The 15,786-nt window shown below is 45.4% G+C and overlaps 1 protein-coding gene across 3 annotated transcripts in view; it reads left to right on the top strand.

The window, feature by feature from the left end:
• LOC139263058 (dedicator of cytokinesis protein 2-like) overlaps window positions 1-15,786 on the top strand; it is a 770,661-nt gene that overhangs the window by 328,349 nt on the left and 426,526 nt on the right. For all 3 annotated transcript variants that reach the window (XR_011593033.1, XM_070878576.1, XM_070878575.1), the window contains exon 27: window positions 7,979-8,074. Coding sequence is in view for 2 of the 3 variants with exons in the window: in XM_070878576.1 (XP_070734677.1) it covers window positions 7,979-8,074 (96 nt within the window). In the remaining variant the exon portion in view is untranslated. The remainder of the gene's footprint in view (window positions 1-7,978; window positions 8,075-15,786) is intronic.

The raw sequence follows: 15,786 nt of genomic DNA, 5'->3' as shown, positions 1-15,786 counted from the left end.
ATGCCCTCCCTCATGTTGAGCAACAGTGTGTCAACTACCTACAAAATTCCCTCCCTCATGTTCACTGAGAGTGTTTGACCTACCTGCAACATTCCCTCCCTCATGTGCACCGACATTGTTTCACCTGACTGAGGCGTTCCCTCCCTCATGTTCCCGGACAGTGTTCCTATTTCTCATAACAGTGTTGTTACTTCTCCCGATAGTACTGATACCTCATCACCCACCCCACTGATGGCATCCTGGAGTGATCGGGTAGGGTCAATGCTCTCCAGATTCATTGCCATGATCTGAACCACATCTATTAGATCCTGCACCTTAGGAGAGCACTGCCGAGCTCTCCTTCCCCTCCTCACCCTGGGTGCGGCTCGCTGCATCCCACTGGCACCCGCTGCCTCGGATGGTGGGGCCCTGGGTGTGCCTTGCTGCATCCCACTGGGACTCGCAGCCTCGGACGGTGGGGCCCTGGGTGTGCCTCGCTGCATCCCACTGGAATCCCCAGCCTCGGACGGTGGGAAACCATGGAATGTCCCACCAACACTCATACCGCTCAGGGAAGGGGGCTGGCATCTCAGTGAGCGGCACTTGCACCTCCTCCAGAGTGAGTACAACAATGGGGGCTTCATCCATCTCCTCCCCCTCACCCCCATGCTCTTGGTCTGGAAGTTGAGATTGGAAGATGTTCTCTTCAGGCTCGTCCTCGTCTGAATCTTCTTCTGCATCGTCAGGGTTGGCCTCAAGTTCTGAAAAATATAACAGAATAGACAAATGCTTAGCAGCAGAGGGGGCAGGGTGGGTGGCATGAGTCGGCTCACACGGCGCAGGCAGCAGGCTGATTTGAAGGACCACGATGAATGATAGCACATTGCATCAACCGAAGCGAAGCTGACGGAGACATCCCCATGAACCGAAGCATGGCTAGCCCGCGCAATACTTAACATTCAGCAAAGCCAGACTGTGGAATTTGCAGGACTTACCCTCTCCCAGCTTGTGCAGTGGTGGTTGCTTTTCTCCAGGCTTGACCCATCAAAGCAGCGACCCTCTCTTCCAAGGGTGTCAGTGGCTGCAGATTTACTGGGCCGCCTCCTGTTCGAGTTCTTTCTCGTTTGTTGTGTGCCATCTTCCTCTGCAAAGTTTAAAATATAACTTTTTAGAGAGGGTGGCTTTCTGCTGGGTGGGATATATACAGCTGGTCACATTACAATTGCAATTCCATTGAATAAATGAAAATATTACTTACACTAACTACATGACCAAGGTCCTGCCACTTCTTTTTGCACTGGTCTCCAGAACTCGGGGTGGTCACCATTGCACAGTAATCTTCTGCAAGTTGGTTCCAGTGTTTCTTCATTTCTTTAGTGGAACTTTTATGTGACCTCTGCTGATGTCCAGCTCGTGCCATCTGCCCTTAATCACTGTAACTAATGCCTCCACTTCATCCTGTAAAAAATTCTTGGTCCTTGCGTCGCGTTGCATCTTGTATTGCAGCACCAAAATTTCCAATGATAATTAAAAGTTCTCACACACACAACTGGCTCTTTAAAAATGGCCGATTGTAGACCTGGAGCAGTACTGGGCATGTGCGCCCATCGGAATCACGACAAAAAGGTCCTTTTTATTTGCACGCATGTGCAGAAGGGGGGGCATCGTTTTTCGGCGCAGACATTAGGCTCCACCCCCCGAGGCGACTGGACAGGCTGTGTGGTGCTATTTTTCAAAAAATAGAATGGGGAAACTTGCTACTTTTTTTTTTGGAGCAGTTGGGGCCAAGAAACACAGGCGTATCTGGCAATACTGCAAAAAACGGCATTCTGGAAAATTGAGCGCAATGTTTTTTTATGTAAAATGATTTTGGGAGAGGGCAGGGATGGGAGATGAGTTTGTACATCTCTGACACAGACATGATTGGCTGAATGGCCTCTTTCTGTACTGTAAATTCTATGAGCTTGTTATTGTACATCTTCGAGGTATCCCTGCCAAAATTTGATACAGTCAGCAACTTCACCGCCTAGTTTCACTGCAGTATTGCGATGTGAAAACTGCAATGTAACAGGGCCATTAAGTATAAACTATTTTAGGTGCAGTGCATCTGTGTACCGACCTTATATCCTTCACTGATATTATCAAAACCTCTCTGAGTCAGGGCTTGATGCTGCTTTATTCATTATTATTTGGTCTGCCCAATTTTATTAATTAGCACTGACTCCTGCTCATTTTGGGAAAGAGTCAGTCATTAAATTGAATACGCTAGTTCGATTCTTCCATCTGGGGATGTGAGCTCGGCACGGTGAAGGGGATATTTACTGTAATTGGTAGACTGTGGTTCTGAAAGTCAGGCTGCAAAATACAGAGAGATTTTTGCTATCCAGGCTGATCACAAAAAGTACACCAGGTTTTACATCCTTGCAGATGCCCGTCACATTCTAAGTGTAATCATGCTTTAATCTTCTCTCTTCTGTCTAAACCGCACACAAATATTGCAAGAATAAAATGATTTATCCGAATACAGTAAATGGAAAACTTCAAACACTTCAAATCTGAGTCAGTCAAACGCTTCTGTCGTTCATATTTATTTAGGCAAATTGCATTTGTGAAATAAACATGCTCGTGAAGTACAATTGGGTTACAGAGTGATTGCTCTGACTGGATGGGTTCTCTCGATGGCGAAGTGAGTTTATCCAGGGAGTAACTGAAGGGTAGAGAGCATGAAGCTTCCAGATTCAATCCCTGGTTTACTGAGCTCAGCTGGAGCAATGATGGGGTTGTCATAATTGGCCTCAGTGTTGCTGAGTTCGGAGGAGAAAGTCTCTTAGCTTTGTGTGACTAGGAGTCAATATGAAGACAGTGGCATACGAAATTCACCTTCAGAGGAGGTGTAAAGAGGGTGAAGGCGGATAGGCCACCCGTGATAGACCCTACCGATTAAAGTGAGTGTAAAGGAAAATCACGCGGGATAAATAGCGGGCAGCCGATTCGGCACTGGCCATTTTGTACAAACTGCTCCGTGCAGGCACCAGGCTCACAAGTAGCAACATAAAAAAGTACTCTCGTCTCTGAGTCAGAAGGTTGTGGGTTCAAGTCCCATTCCCGAGACTCGAGCACATAATCCATGCTGACACTCCAGTGCGATACTGAAGCAGGGTTGCACTGTCAGAGTTGCTGGGGCCAAAATTCGGCCTCCCAAAAGGTCACTTACCGCTAGAAAGCAGCGGCCAGGCGGTGGAATCGAGTGGCCGCTGACTCCCGGTCCAAGGGCTGCCACAATCGAAATTCAGTTTGGGGATTTTTCTGTTGGTCCCCACTTCCGGCCTGCTGCTGCCGACCATCCGAAGTGCTTCATCAAAGCTTGCACCACTGCTCTCTCGCACCTCCATGGCATCCCCCCCGTGAAGTTTAGGTGAATAAATCCGCGATCCGCCGTGCGGTGCTCCCGACAGCTTTTTCTGTCGGTGCACCTTGTATTCGGGTCTTTGAGCCACGGCAGCACGGTGGCCCTTCAAGGGGAGGGTAAACTGCCGCGGCAGCCATGCTTTTTTTTTACCGGCTTACTTCCCGATCGGCCAGACGGTTATGGCCTCGGGTTCGGCTGGGCTGCCAGCAGGCAGCCTGGCACCCTCTCTTGGGTGGCAGGCCGCTGGCCCGGCCAAAACCCTCCCTGATGGCCCAGTGGGCCAAACCTAAATGATCGCTGCTTCTCTCCCCTTTAAATGAGGGGAGAGATGTGGTGAAGCACACGCGCACTGATGTCAGCACCGCTCCGCTGCTGACTGACAACGGCAGAGACTCCATTCCACCCGCACTTCCGCCCCTTACCAGCACTTACCACTGCAATTCTGCCCCCATTATGACCGACTTCCGGTCCTCTCCAAAAAAATTGCCAAAGAGCTGAAAATGGATCAAGAGTCTACCTCATTTGAAGCGACGGTAAAAACTCTTGGAAAACAGTAGGTGCACCAGGTTTTGGATGAGACGTTAAACTGAGACCCTGTCTGTCCTCTCAGCTGGACGTAAAAGATCCCACGGAGTTTGTCGAAGAAGAGCAGGGGAGTTCTGGCCAATCTTTACCATGACCTAAAAACAGATTATCTGGTCATTATCAGATTATGTCACATCACACTGTTTGAGGGACCTTGCTGTGCCCAAATTGGCTGCCGCCATTCCTACATTACAACAGGGACTATACTTCAAAAGTATTTCATTGACTGTAAAGTCCTTTGGGACATCCTGAGGTCAAAGGCAGTGCTATGTAAATGCACATCTTTCTAATAAATACTCATGGGTGGTGGTGGGGATTACAGGATAAATGAAGTGCCTGCAATGAGGAGCCAACACAAGCCTAGTTCTCCAAGCACAACGCCCAGTGAGGGAACTTCCCCAGGGAATGTGGGATCGCTGAAGTTAATTTTTAAATATAAAATGAAAGAATGAATAATTGTATGTCTGGCTGGGAATTCAACGTGAAGCATGAATATGGGCGAACCAGGTGAAGGTTAAAGTAATCATAATAAATACAGGGAGTGCGACTGCCCGTACACTCGCATCACGAGGTCTGACAGTCGTACTATGCTGCCCAGGCTATAATTGGCTCAGGATTCGCTGATCCAGACAGTTTTAGAAGAGAATTGTCTTGTTGGTATTAATGCAGAAATATTCCTTACCAAACACTGGAGGATGCTAACTGTTCACTCTCCTCTAAAGCAATAACAGAAGGGGGGAATGTTCAATTCAACAACAAGAACAACAACTTGCATTTATATAGCGCCTTTATCATAATAAAACATCCCAGGCTCTTCACAGGAGTATTTTAAGCCAAAAGATTTGGTACCGAGGAGAAATTTGACATAAGGAGAAATTAGGCCAGGTGACCAAAAGCTTGTTCAAAGAGGTAGGTTTTAAGGAGCGTCTTAAAGGTGGAAAGAGAGGTAGAGAGGCAGAGAGGGTTAGGCAGGGAATTCCAGAGCTTGGGGCCTAAGCAACAGAAGCACAGCTACCAATGGTTGAGCGATTATAATCAAGGATGCTCAAGAGGGCAGAATTAGAGGAGTGCAGATATCTTGCGGGGATTGTGGGACTGGAGGAGGTTACAGAGATAGGGAGGGGCGAGGCCATGGAGTGATTTGAAACCAAGATGAGAATTTTGAAATTGAGGCGATGTTTAACCGGGAGCCAATGTAGTTCAGCGAGCACAGGGGTGATGGCTGAATGGAACTTGGTGCACGTTAGGACACGGGCTGCCGAGTTTTGGATGATGTCCAGTTTACTTAGGATAGAATATGAGAGGCCAGCCACACGACAGAACTAAAGGGAAGCCGATAGCCATCTAGGAAATTGGGAGGGTTCCCAAATGGCCCCGCGAATAAGCCCTTAGCAGTATTATCAGCAACCACTCCCCACTCTCCATTATCAGTGAGAATCTTGAAGAATCCTTTCGAGGTAGTCATTCCGTCTCTGCCTCCAAACATACTGTAAGGAAGTGTCTGAGTTATTTTTCAAGCACTGTGTCCCGTTATCCTACTTCATCCAAACGGGTGCTCTTCACAGAGAAATTCACACAATGAATGGCAGTAAGCAATTTGGTCACAGGGGCCACTCCAGCCAATGTTGATTCTGTCCCCACCGAACTTCCAAAATGGGAAGCAACCGGAAGCAGCAATGCTGCCTGATGTAGTCCCCTTCCAAGTCTGAAGTCCTTAGGGCCACTTCAGATGGCAGATCAGGGATCAAAGCTGAGATACTCCTGGTCTGTGTGGTTCCGTACGATACCTCATAGTGTGGGTAACCAACTAAGCTTCCCTATAGCCATGTTTCTTTTCCAATAGCATCTCATGCCATTGACTCTCATTGGTTGCCAGGGCAGTTTCACACTGTGAAACTCTCCAAGGTGCTAATGAAGATGGTGTGACCTATGTCAAGAAGGCCATGTCCTAACTCACCCTAATTCCTGCACCTGATTATTCGGCTTGAACTAGGAATCGAACTCAGAACCTTTGGGCCAGCATGTCTCAGTATTACACCAGGAATTTGCTTACTGGGCCATCAGGGGATTGTTGCTATCGTAATGAATATAACCTTACTGTGCGATCACAAACAACAATGATAATGCTCATTATTGAAGTGCAGTGCGCGATCTGTCCTTGAAGGTGCTAACTGGTCTAAGGTTATTGTGACCCTTTCTCTTTTATCGAGGAGAGTGAACTTTTCAATAGACTGTAGGATGTCAGATAGATAATAAGTGAGTTAAAGCTGGGTTGTGCTGTATGGATGGAGCAGAATGTGAAAGAACCCCTCTAATTTTTTGACATAGGTCACACCATCTTCATTAGCACTGTGTGAAACTGCCCTGACAACCAATGACAGTCAATGGCATGAGATGCTATTGGAAAAGAAATATGGCTGTAGGGAAGCCGTAGTGGCTTAGTTGGTTACCCACACTGTGAGATGTCGTTCAGAACCATGCAGACCAGGAATGCCTCAGCTTTGATCCCTGATCTACCGTCTGAAGTGGCTGAGCAACCTACACGGTTGTATCAAAACTGCTACTAGCAGTCAGAGAAGAAGGTCCACCACCACATTCTCAGGGCAACTAGGGATGGGTAATAAATGCTTGCCTTGCCAATGATGCTCACATCCAGAGAATGAATATTAAAAAAAAATCTAATTATTAGAGATTGTTAGTGCAAACCTGGGTTGGCTGCCATCTGGGAATGTCCGAAATCAGTGACATTCATAATATAGCCTGAGACAACTCGTGGCACATCATTTTTTTTAAATGTCTTCTTGAGATGTGGATGTCACTAACAAGTCCTCCATTTATTGCCCATCCCTAATTGCCCTTGAGAAGGTGGGGGTGGGCTTGTCTCACTAAAAAGGAAAGGTTAAAATGACCTCACAGTCTCTGTGTCAGTCCAATGGAGCCCATCAGAGTATGATTATACATCTCTGCCTCACATGCTGTTTGCAGCTAGCAGGGGGCTTGAAAACGACAGACAGAATCAGCCTCTGTACACAGCTTCACACGGGCCCTCTGTTACAAACCATTAATGTATGGGAAGTGATGAAGTAGGGCAGGTGAAGCACGAAGTATTTTAATGTTAAGGTATCATGGATAAAACCTAGGTACAGAGAGAATGCACTGCAATCTGATTAATGTACCATCATTTTTATAATTACAAACTTTTATCCATTGAATACGTGAAACTATAGATTCACGCCCTGGATTCCTCCTGATCTCTTTATAATGTTACATTTAGATTCTGTAGTCAGCCGATCAAATGCAGAAAGTAGCACAGGGAAAGGAAACAGTTCCTTTGCTTTTATTTCTTCTTCTGCAACTTCCCCCCTTCGGCCGCTGAAAGCCTCGGTTCCCGCTGGGATACGGGTGCTGCCCCACTCCCGCCACCTCAGGGAGCATCGGCTAGATTGATTGACCTCAGGGGCTCAGGCAGCTGAGCTCAATCTCGCTCTCCCCTCGCATTGTCTCTCGATAGGCACTGACTCTTGCTGGGGTACAGGCCCGCATGTCCCAGCCCTCCCCTCTTTATCTCAGCACTTCCGTCTCAGCATAGATTTTTGTGCTCAAGTCGATGGAGTGGGATTTGAACCCGCAACTTCTCAGATGCAAGAGTGCTACCCACTGAGCCAAAGCTGGGTGATGACTTGTGGCTCCTCCCACCCCAGGGAAGGTGAGGGAGAAATTAGGTATACAAGGTAAAATACAAAAGGTTTTGTGCAGGAGGAGGGGCAGAGAGAAAAGCTAAAGGCAAAGTGTTATTGCAGTTGTTGCCTTGTACCACAGTTACTACTAAATGTACCCAGTTTGAGATACATAACCATGTTTAGAGTTTTGTCCAGAAGTTGAAGACTGTATAATCTGTTGCTTATTGCCTGCAGCTGACACAAAATGGATGTCCTACACAAGATATCCTGGTATCAATGAAAATTCATCATCTTCTTCCTCACATTGCATTTCTCTTTTCCCTAGGGTTCAACTTACAACCATCTTCAGGGGATCATAACTAAGCTGCTACGGACTGTGAACCAGACGGTTATTAAGATGGGAAGAGACCACAGCCTGATTGTAAGTAATTGCGCGGGGGTGGGGGGGAACAACAACTTTCCTTCGGGATCCCTGTTTAATTTGTGCAAACACGTGAGTGAACTCTGCTTCAGACTGTACCTTGATCGTGTCATCCATTCAAAGGGCTTCGAGGTTGTCAGTGAAGCACAGGGAGAGTGGTGCTTAACTGGAGGCCCAGGAACTACAATATCCCTCTCCCTTTTTACCCTACCTAGTGGGTGGATGGTCCGCATAGAACCTATTTTAGGGCCACTGTCTTAGGTAGTAGGTCTCGGTGCTGGAGGCGATTGGAGGCAGTTGATGATGGGAGTAATGTGCTCACTCCAATAGTACAATATCAATATTAAAGCACTAATAGACTGATTATTTAGTGAGCACAAATAGCACAGTTACAGTGTGAGACCCGCGAACCCCCTTAGCATTTTGTGCCCAATATTTCCTCCTTCCTATCTTCAGCCGGATACTGAAAATACCATAGTCCAAGGGGCCAACTTCTCATTAAATGGCTAAATAAAAAAAATAGTAGCATTATAGTTGCAGATGACACCGGTTTCCATAGGAACAACAAGCATCAAAATATTCCTTCATATTTGCTCTATCTCAAGCCTCAGTCTGAGGGTGGGTAATACTACAACTGCAAGTTTATCTGGTCTTGTTTCTAGGTGGACAACTAGGATTCTGTGAGATACAAAAATGTATCTCACAGAAATCACAGTAATTGACAGGGTGTTGCAGGAATTTGCTGCTGGGCTTTGTGTGACTCACCAGTATTTCTGTCATCATGCACTATTCATATTCTTTTGGGGCCTTAAAGGCAACGTAATTATTTATATCTTTGTATCTGCACACGCAAAACATGGCCTGGTGCTGATCTGTGTGGTTCACGGGTCGTTCCTGGTCTGGAGCACCGTTGTGATGTTTAGTTGTCAAGGTGGAGCCGTGTTTAACATGGCCTGTCTCTTTAAACCACGGCTCAGAAACATGGCTGCCTCCTCAGTCCTGCACTAACCTCAGACCCAATCAGCCTGCACTCCAGCCCGTGGCCCGAAGTTAGATCAGAGGGCCTGCAAGATTGATGCATTGCTCTGCTGCTAAGGGAACATCTCAAAATGACATGCTCCAATTGATATAATGGGGAGAAATTTAACATGGTGATTGACACATTTAAATGCTGAAGGCGGGTTGTGGGTACCAAGCGTGCGGCTCACTGGTTCTGAAGGGTGAGAAAGCGTCCTGCTCCCACGCTGAGCTGGCTGCTGGGTTGGGCCTGAGGGGGAGATGCTCCTAGGGAGGGCCTGGAACAGGGTCAGCCGGACTCTCTTTAGGGACCTACTTCTACTTCTTCTGGAATTATTAAAAAAAGCGCAATTGCTTGGTCTTTTTTTATTTGAGCAGTCTGTAGTGGTCCCTTTGAGAACTGCTGGTTAGGCTGCTCAATGCCTGGCACAACTAGGCAGTTTCTGCATGGCACACACTCTGCCCATTTGTTCCTGAATTTTGCAACCAGCGCATTTAAGGAGTCTAACGCCTGCTTTAGGCAGGCGGCCTGGACGACTAAAAGTCGCCCGAGTTAATATAGTGTCCAGCGAACTTCCTGCATGTGAAATGACAGAACTTGATATGAAATTTGGAGGTATAATTCTGATCTTACACTAGAAAAAGAGGTAGCCACAGATTGAATTTCTTCCCCGTCATTGCAATCACCAGCTGTCATCAATAGCTTCTGTTAAAATTGGTGGACTGATTGTTTCATAGATTTCTCTGACAGGATTTGCAAACGCTTGATGTTAATAGGAAAATGTAGAGGCAATGCAGAAAATACATTTTTCCACAATGCATCCTGAGATGGGGTGGCGTTACCTTGATAAACCAAAATGATCTGAAAACCTGGGCCAGTCTTTCCTTTCTCCTCTAATTAGATTGAGGCCATTTGAACAATTGACTAAGAATCTGCAGGCTAAGTATGGTCCTTGGTCAGGTTGAATCACAAGGATAAGAGAGTGTTACGACATATTTGGTTTTCTGAGGTGGGAGTTGAAGCCAAAAGTCATAGCAATTATGGATGAGGGAGACTGACTCACAATTCTGGCGTATCATGGCTCATATGGGAATGCTTTATATTTTCAGCAAGAATACTGTTTTTTCCTAAACAAGCATATGTACACAGCCGGAAGGAGCGTGCATTTTCTGGATATGTGGCTGAATGTGATAGAACTAATGCAATATGTATCATTCCCATTGAATGTTGCTGGGTCAAAATCCTGGAACTCCCTACCTAACAGCACGATGGGAGTACCTTCATCGCACAGGACTGCAGCAGTTCAAGAATAAGGCTCACCACCACCTTCTCTAGGGCAACCGGGGATGGGCAGTAAATGCTGACCATGCTAGCAACACCCAAAGAATTCACACCGAAACTTGATTTAAAAGAACAACTTTGTGAAAAGTATTTCACAAGCTTGCTTTTTTTTCATTGTTGAAACGCATGATATGAGGATGTAAAAAGTCACCACATTATTTGGGTGTGATGTGTCAAAAATGATTTCCTGCTCTTCTCCCTTTTCAAACAAAAGAATAGATTTCCAGTTTGATTTTCCCTGAAGACAGTACTCTTTTATGCTCCATGCATTATGCACAACAGAGCTAAAGGTGTGTGTGTGTGTGTGTGGTTTTGGAGGAGGAATGCATTCAGTCTTGAGATGTGTTTCAAGCTCAGCGCCCACTTGGATGAACCCAGCAGTTGCAGAATTTTATGTTACTTGTAACAAATATTTAAATTCTACGAATTTTGAACTCTGTAGCCATCTTGCCACGCAGGCGCACAGCAAGCTCAAGGTGGCCGTTGAGGAGTTCCTAGGGAGTTGAAACCTGTTGAATCTAGGTTCGCACACCAACCGGGATGAGAAGGTGGCAGTAATGTCTGGAGTGTTCATAATTTGACCAAATTTGGTCCCTCATTAACATATTATTGTCACTTGAGGTAAAAGATGCACTGAACCGTCAGCTTTACGCAACTAAAAAATTAAAACCGAATTCAAACTTAAGACTAGATTTGAACTAGGACTGAGTTTGGGCCGGTGGGCGAGTGCCCGCTTGCCCCAGCTCAACGGCGTTTGTCCCTGGGCCATTTTTACTCCTGAACCTCATATAAATATACCAGGGCCAACTCCTGCCCGAACCCCACATCAGTGATGTCAGGCTGGCGAGCCAGAGTTGGGTGGGCACGGCACGGGACCACGGCCCTGGGACCCCGGGCATCAGATCCTAACAGTCAGGTAAGTAGTGGACATGGTGTAGATGCTCGTGGTCCGGAGAGAGAAGCCTTGGGCTCTAGGAGGAGCACTCCTGCTCCTATTAGCCCACAAGGAAAGCTAACGTGAAATAATTTATCTTTTGGGCTCTCTTCAGGGGCCTGCTGCTCCTCCTTGCCTGGTGCTCCTGGCGAGGCCGACAATGTGTGGAGATCACAGCTGTCCAGCGATAAAATATAGTCGGGGGCTTAATAATGATGTTAGACCCGACTTTTGTACCTCCAGTGAGGCACTCACATGCTTTATGCAAGGGCCTCACGGACTGGTCAGAAAGCGCCTGTTATAATGATGTAGGACGTGAAGCCAGCGAGATTCGGGTCAGTAGGTCAGCAGTGTAGGTACATCAAACCTCTTCGCACGTGCCATTCTCGGCGGGGGCAGGCGGGTGGACACAGGATCAAAATGTTGTCTTTAGAGTTGAATTTGGGGGGTGAAGGGAATGAGTTACCTGATGAATCAGTGGATAAATGTATTCCACAGCATGGGACTGGGCCACACACAGCAGGAAAGTCCCAAGTTAACTCTCTCGCCTGTGTGGAGTTAGCTGATCTCAATAGGTCAGTAAATCAAATAAGCTTCAAGATTTTCTGATCTGGGTTATGCAGCGATTAACCACCCATGCATGATCAAGTCATAGCATGCTCCAAGCCAAAAGGATGTAAGTCAAGGCAGGCTGGTGGCTAACCCAAGATATCAGGGATTAGTGAAAGTGACTTTCGGAATAGTGGATAAAATCTTTACAAGATGAAGACATAATGAAATCTATCTCTATTTCACTGGATAGTAAGAAGATAACATTACACACAATAAAAAGAGAAATCACTTACCTGGTTGAAGGATGGTTGCCGTTGGCATCATTTGCATTGTTGGTGAGTGATCTTTGTTGTGACGGTAAATGGATTTAGTGCCTCCATGGATTGGTCTTCTGTTTTTGTGTACAAACTCAGGCTAGCTGGAGAAACATTTGCAGCCAAGCCAATCTTAGTTAGGCCAAATTTGGATTGGGTCCCATTTGTTTCGATTTGTGTTTCCGATGGAGTGGAGATCAGGAAGCATGGAATCAGTACATTTACCGTGTATGATCTTTTTTGGTAGGGAAGACATTTGACTGAATGCACAAATCTTGATCTCGCTAGGCCAGATTCCAACTCTTAACTCCAACTCTTTACAGTATGCTGGATTGGATTTCCCTAAAGGTTAGATGGGTAAGTACACTGCCCAATGTCCACTGAATATACAAACCAGGCTCATAGCTCAGGCCATGGCAGCTGACCTCACAATGCTTCAGCTAGAGAGAGGGAGAAAAACATCAATGGGGGAGGAGGGTTCCAGCTCCTAATTGCTGCTCAATGAGCCCTATTGTAAAGTACAGCTGCCAGTGAGAACAAGAAAAATGTACATCAATATAGTGCCTTTAATGTAAGAGAATGCCCTAAGGCGCTTCATAGAAGTGTTAACAACAAAAAACATTTTTGACGCCAAGCCATAAAAGGAGATGTCCAAAAGCTTGTTCGAAGAGGTTGGTTTTGAGGAGCGTCTTAAAAGAGCTGAGCCCAGGATCAGATCGGCCATGATCCTATTAAATGGCGGAGCAGGCTCGAGGGGCCAATGGCCTACTCCTGCTCCTATTTCTTATGTTCTTATATTATGTAAAGGAGAAGGAAAGGACCAGGCTGGGATGCGATGTCCCAAAGCTCACTGGGCATTATTATTTGTAGTTAAATCACAAACCTATTGCAAAGAGAAGTACAGTTAGTTGGAGTATGCGAGTTTCTTGGCCATACAGGCTGAGGAGCTGGGAGACACAAAACCGCGGGACAACAGTGCCTCTACTGGCAGGTGGATGTAATTACAGTGTGACTAGTTTACATGCAGTTTCCATCGATAATGTGAATATATGAATTTATTATTGTAAAATGTTGACAGGAAGTGCTTATAGATATAAGAATTTTAGTATATGTAGATAAATAGCTTTGTATAATATTCCTAAAAATGAATTCTTAAATCTGGGCAGCTTGGATAATATGTAGTGCTAACTCAGCAGGGGACATCACAGAAGCTCACTGCAGATATCGCTGGAAAGGCCTAGGCTGAAATCATGTTTCTCTACACCCAGCACACACTGACTACACATATTGAAGGCAACCATTAATTGTTGCCACCATAATCTATGGCTAATCCATACTCGGAGTACTCAAAGTAGTTTGTCTTGTTCAGAGGACAAGAAGACATTGCTTCTCATTTTATCGCAAAGGCAATTTGGTGCATTTATGTTCCGAGGGTTTCATTTGTCAGCTGGCTTCTGCCAATCGCTTGCAGACCAACGGGCCGTGTTTGTTCTGCTGCTGTCATGAACAACATCCTTCCCTTAACCAATGCCACCAAAAAACAGATTGATCCTTAATCCCAAGACTGTTCCTGAGACATTGCTGCTGCAGTGTAACTGCTTTGTTTGCCTACACACCGAATATCATTGCACTCCACAGAGAAATTCATGGTGAGAAGTGATAAAACACTTATATAAATACAAGTATTTGTTTATTTCTCTGTGTTGATCAGCAGGAATGGCTGACTGATCTGTGCACAATGACAAGCCATCAAAGTGCCACATTTTTAAAAAATATCATTGCTTGTATGTAATTTACAATTATATTCAATAACATACAAAGAGAAGTATTATTCCTGTACAGATAGTATACAAATTCAACTGTACCCCATGTGCCTATTACACAAGTGCTACCCTCATTTACTGAGGTAAGACACACCCATATTACAGAACCGCATGCAACACACAAATTTTGCTATTTTAATCCTGTTCGCACTTTTCAAAATAAACTTTCATATTTTTACCTATGCTAACAAATCTGATAGAATATATTTTTTTCCCTTTCTTTGGCAATATCATCTTCTTCTTTACTGAAAGGGTACATTGCTGTCCCATGGGTGCTGGTCATCCTCTGGTATCTCAGCCAATTGTCCAGTCTTCATGGTTGAGTCCAGAGAGTGTGTCTCAGCGGGTTGAACTGTGGGTGTGGGGGAAGGGAGAGTAGATATCTCAGTCCAGCTCGACTCTGCTCTCCCCTGATGCTCACCTAAAGTCAATCATAGTTAATTTACAGCCATCATAGCAGACTTCAGCTAACTTGGTACTGATTGATGATCGAATGGGAAACCTCTAGATCTAAATTGAGCACGTCTTTATCAACCTAGGCATCATGTTTCTGGTCTTGTAAAATCCAAGGTGCAAGTCGCTCTACTGCATAAGTTCCACCCCTCTACCTGCACATACTTTACAGAAGGTTAAGATGAGATTTAATAGAGGTGTTCAAAATTATGAGGGGTTTTGATAGAGTAGATAGGGAGAAACTGACAGGAGGGTCGCCAACCAGAGGATACAGATTTACGGTATTACCAAAAGAACCAGAGAGGAGATAAGGAGAAATTTGTTTATGCAGTGAGTTGTTATAAGTACATAAGAATTAGGAACAGGAGTAAGCCATCTAGCCCCTCGAGCCTGCTCCGATCTGAAAGAGTGGCAGAAGGAGATTCGATAGTAACTTTCAAAAGTGAATTTGATAAATATTTGAAGGGGGAAAATTGCAGGATTATGGGGATAGAGCAGTGGTCTGAGACTAATTGGATAGCTCTTCCAAAGAGCCAGCACTGGCACAATGTGCCCAATGGCCTCCTTCTGTGCTGTAAAATTCTATGATCCGAAGTGAATGACTGGGTTGTTATGTGACTCCAAGCTTGAGATTTAAAATGCAGTAGGTTGTAGAGGAAGGGGGAACCTAAGGAGCTGAGGATTCCCATAGTTTTATGATCCTGGGGAAGAATAATTTGGATTCAATAAAGCACATTAACTTAGGAGTAAGAGTGTGTAGGATGTACCATAGCTTAGAATCACAGTAATGAGGCCAGTTGGCTCATTGTACCTGTGCCAGTCCTAGCTCCAACTAGAGCTATTCATTCTAATCCCACTCTTTCCCCACTCCATTTAATATTTTTCAGAGTACAATACTCCGATTAATATAAGGGTATGATAGAGTAGTGGTTATATTACTGGACTAGTAATCCAGAGAACGAGTTCAAATTGCACCAAGGCAGTTTCAGAATTTGAATTCTGTTTAAAAGATCTGGAAATAAAACTATGGCCATGAAGCTGTCGAATTGTAATAAAAATCCAACTGGTTCTCTAAAGTCCTTTACGGAAGGAATTATGCCGTCCTTATCCTGTCTCGCCTATATATGACTCCAATCCCACAACTGTCCCTAGCAAGCCACTCAGTTGTATCAAACAGCTATCAATGCTTCAAGAAGAAGGCCTACCAACACCTGGGCAGGTATAGGGATTGCCAATAAAGATTGGCCTTGCCACCGACGACCACATCCCGAGAATAT

This window comes from Pristiophorus japonicus, chromosome 4 (genome assembly GCF_044704955.1).
Source record: "Pristiophorus japonicus isolate sPriJap1 chromosome 4, sPriJap1.hap1, whole genome shotgun sequence".
Classification (NCBI taxonomy): Eukaryota; Metazoa; Chordata; class Chondrichthyes; family Pristiophoridae; genus Pristiophorus; species Pristiophorus japonicus.
The sequence above is the reverse complement of the archived record's forward strand: the minus strand, read 5'-3'. Positions and strand labels throughout refer to the sequence as shown.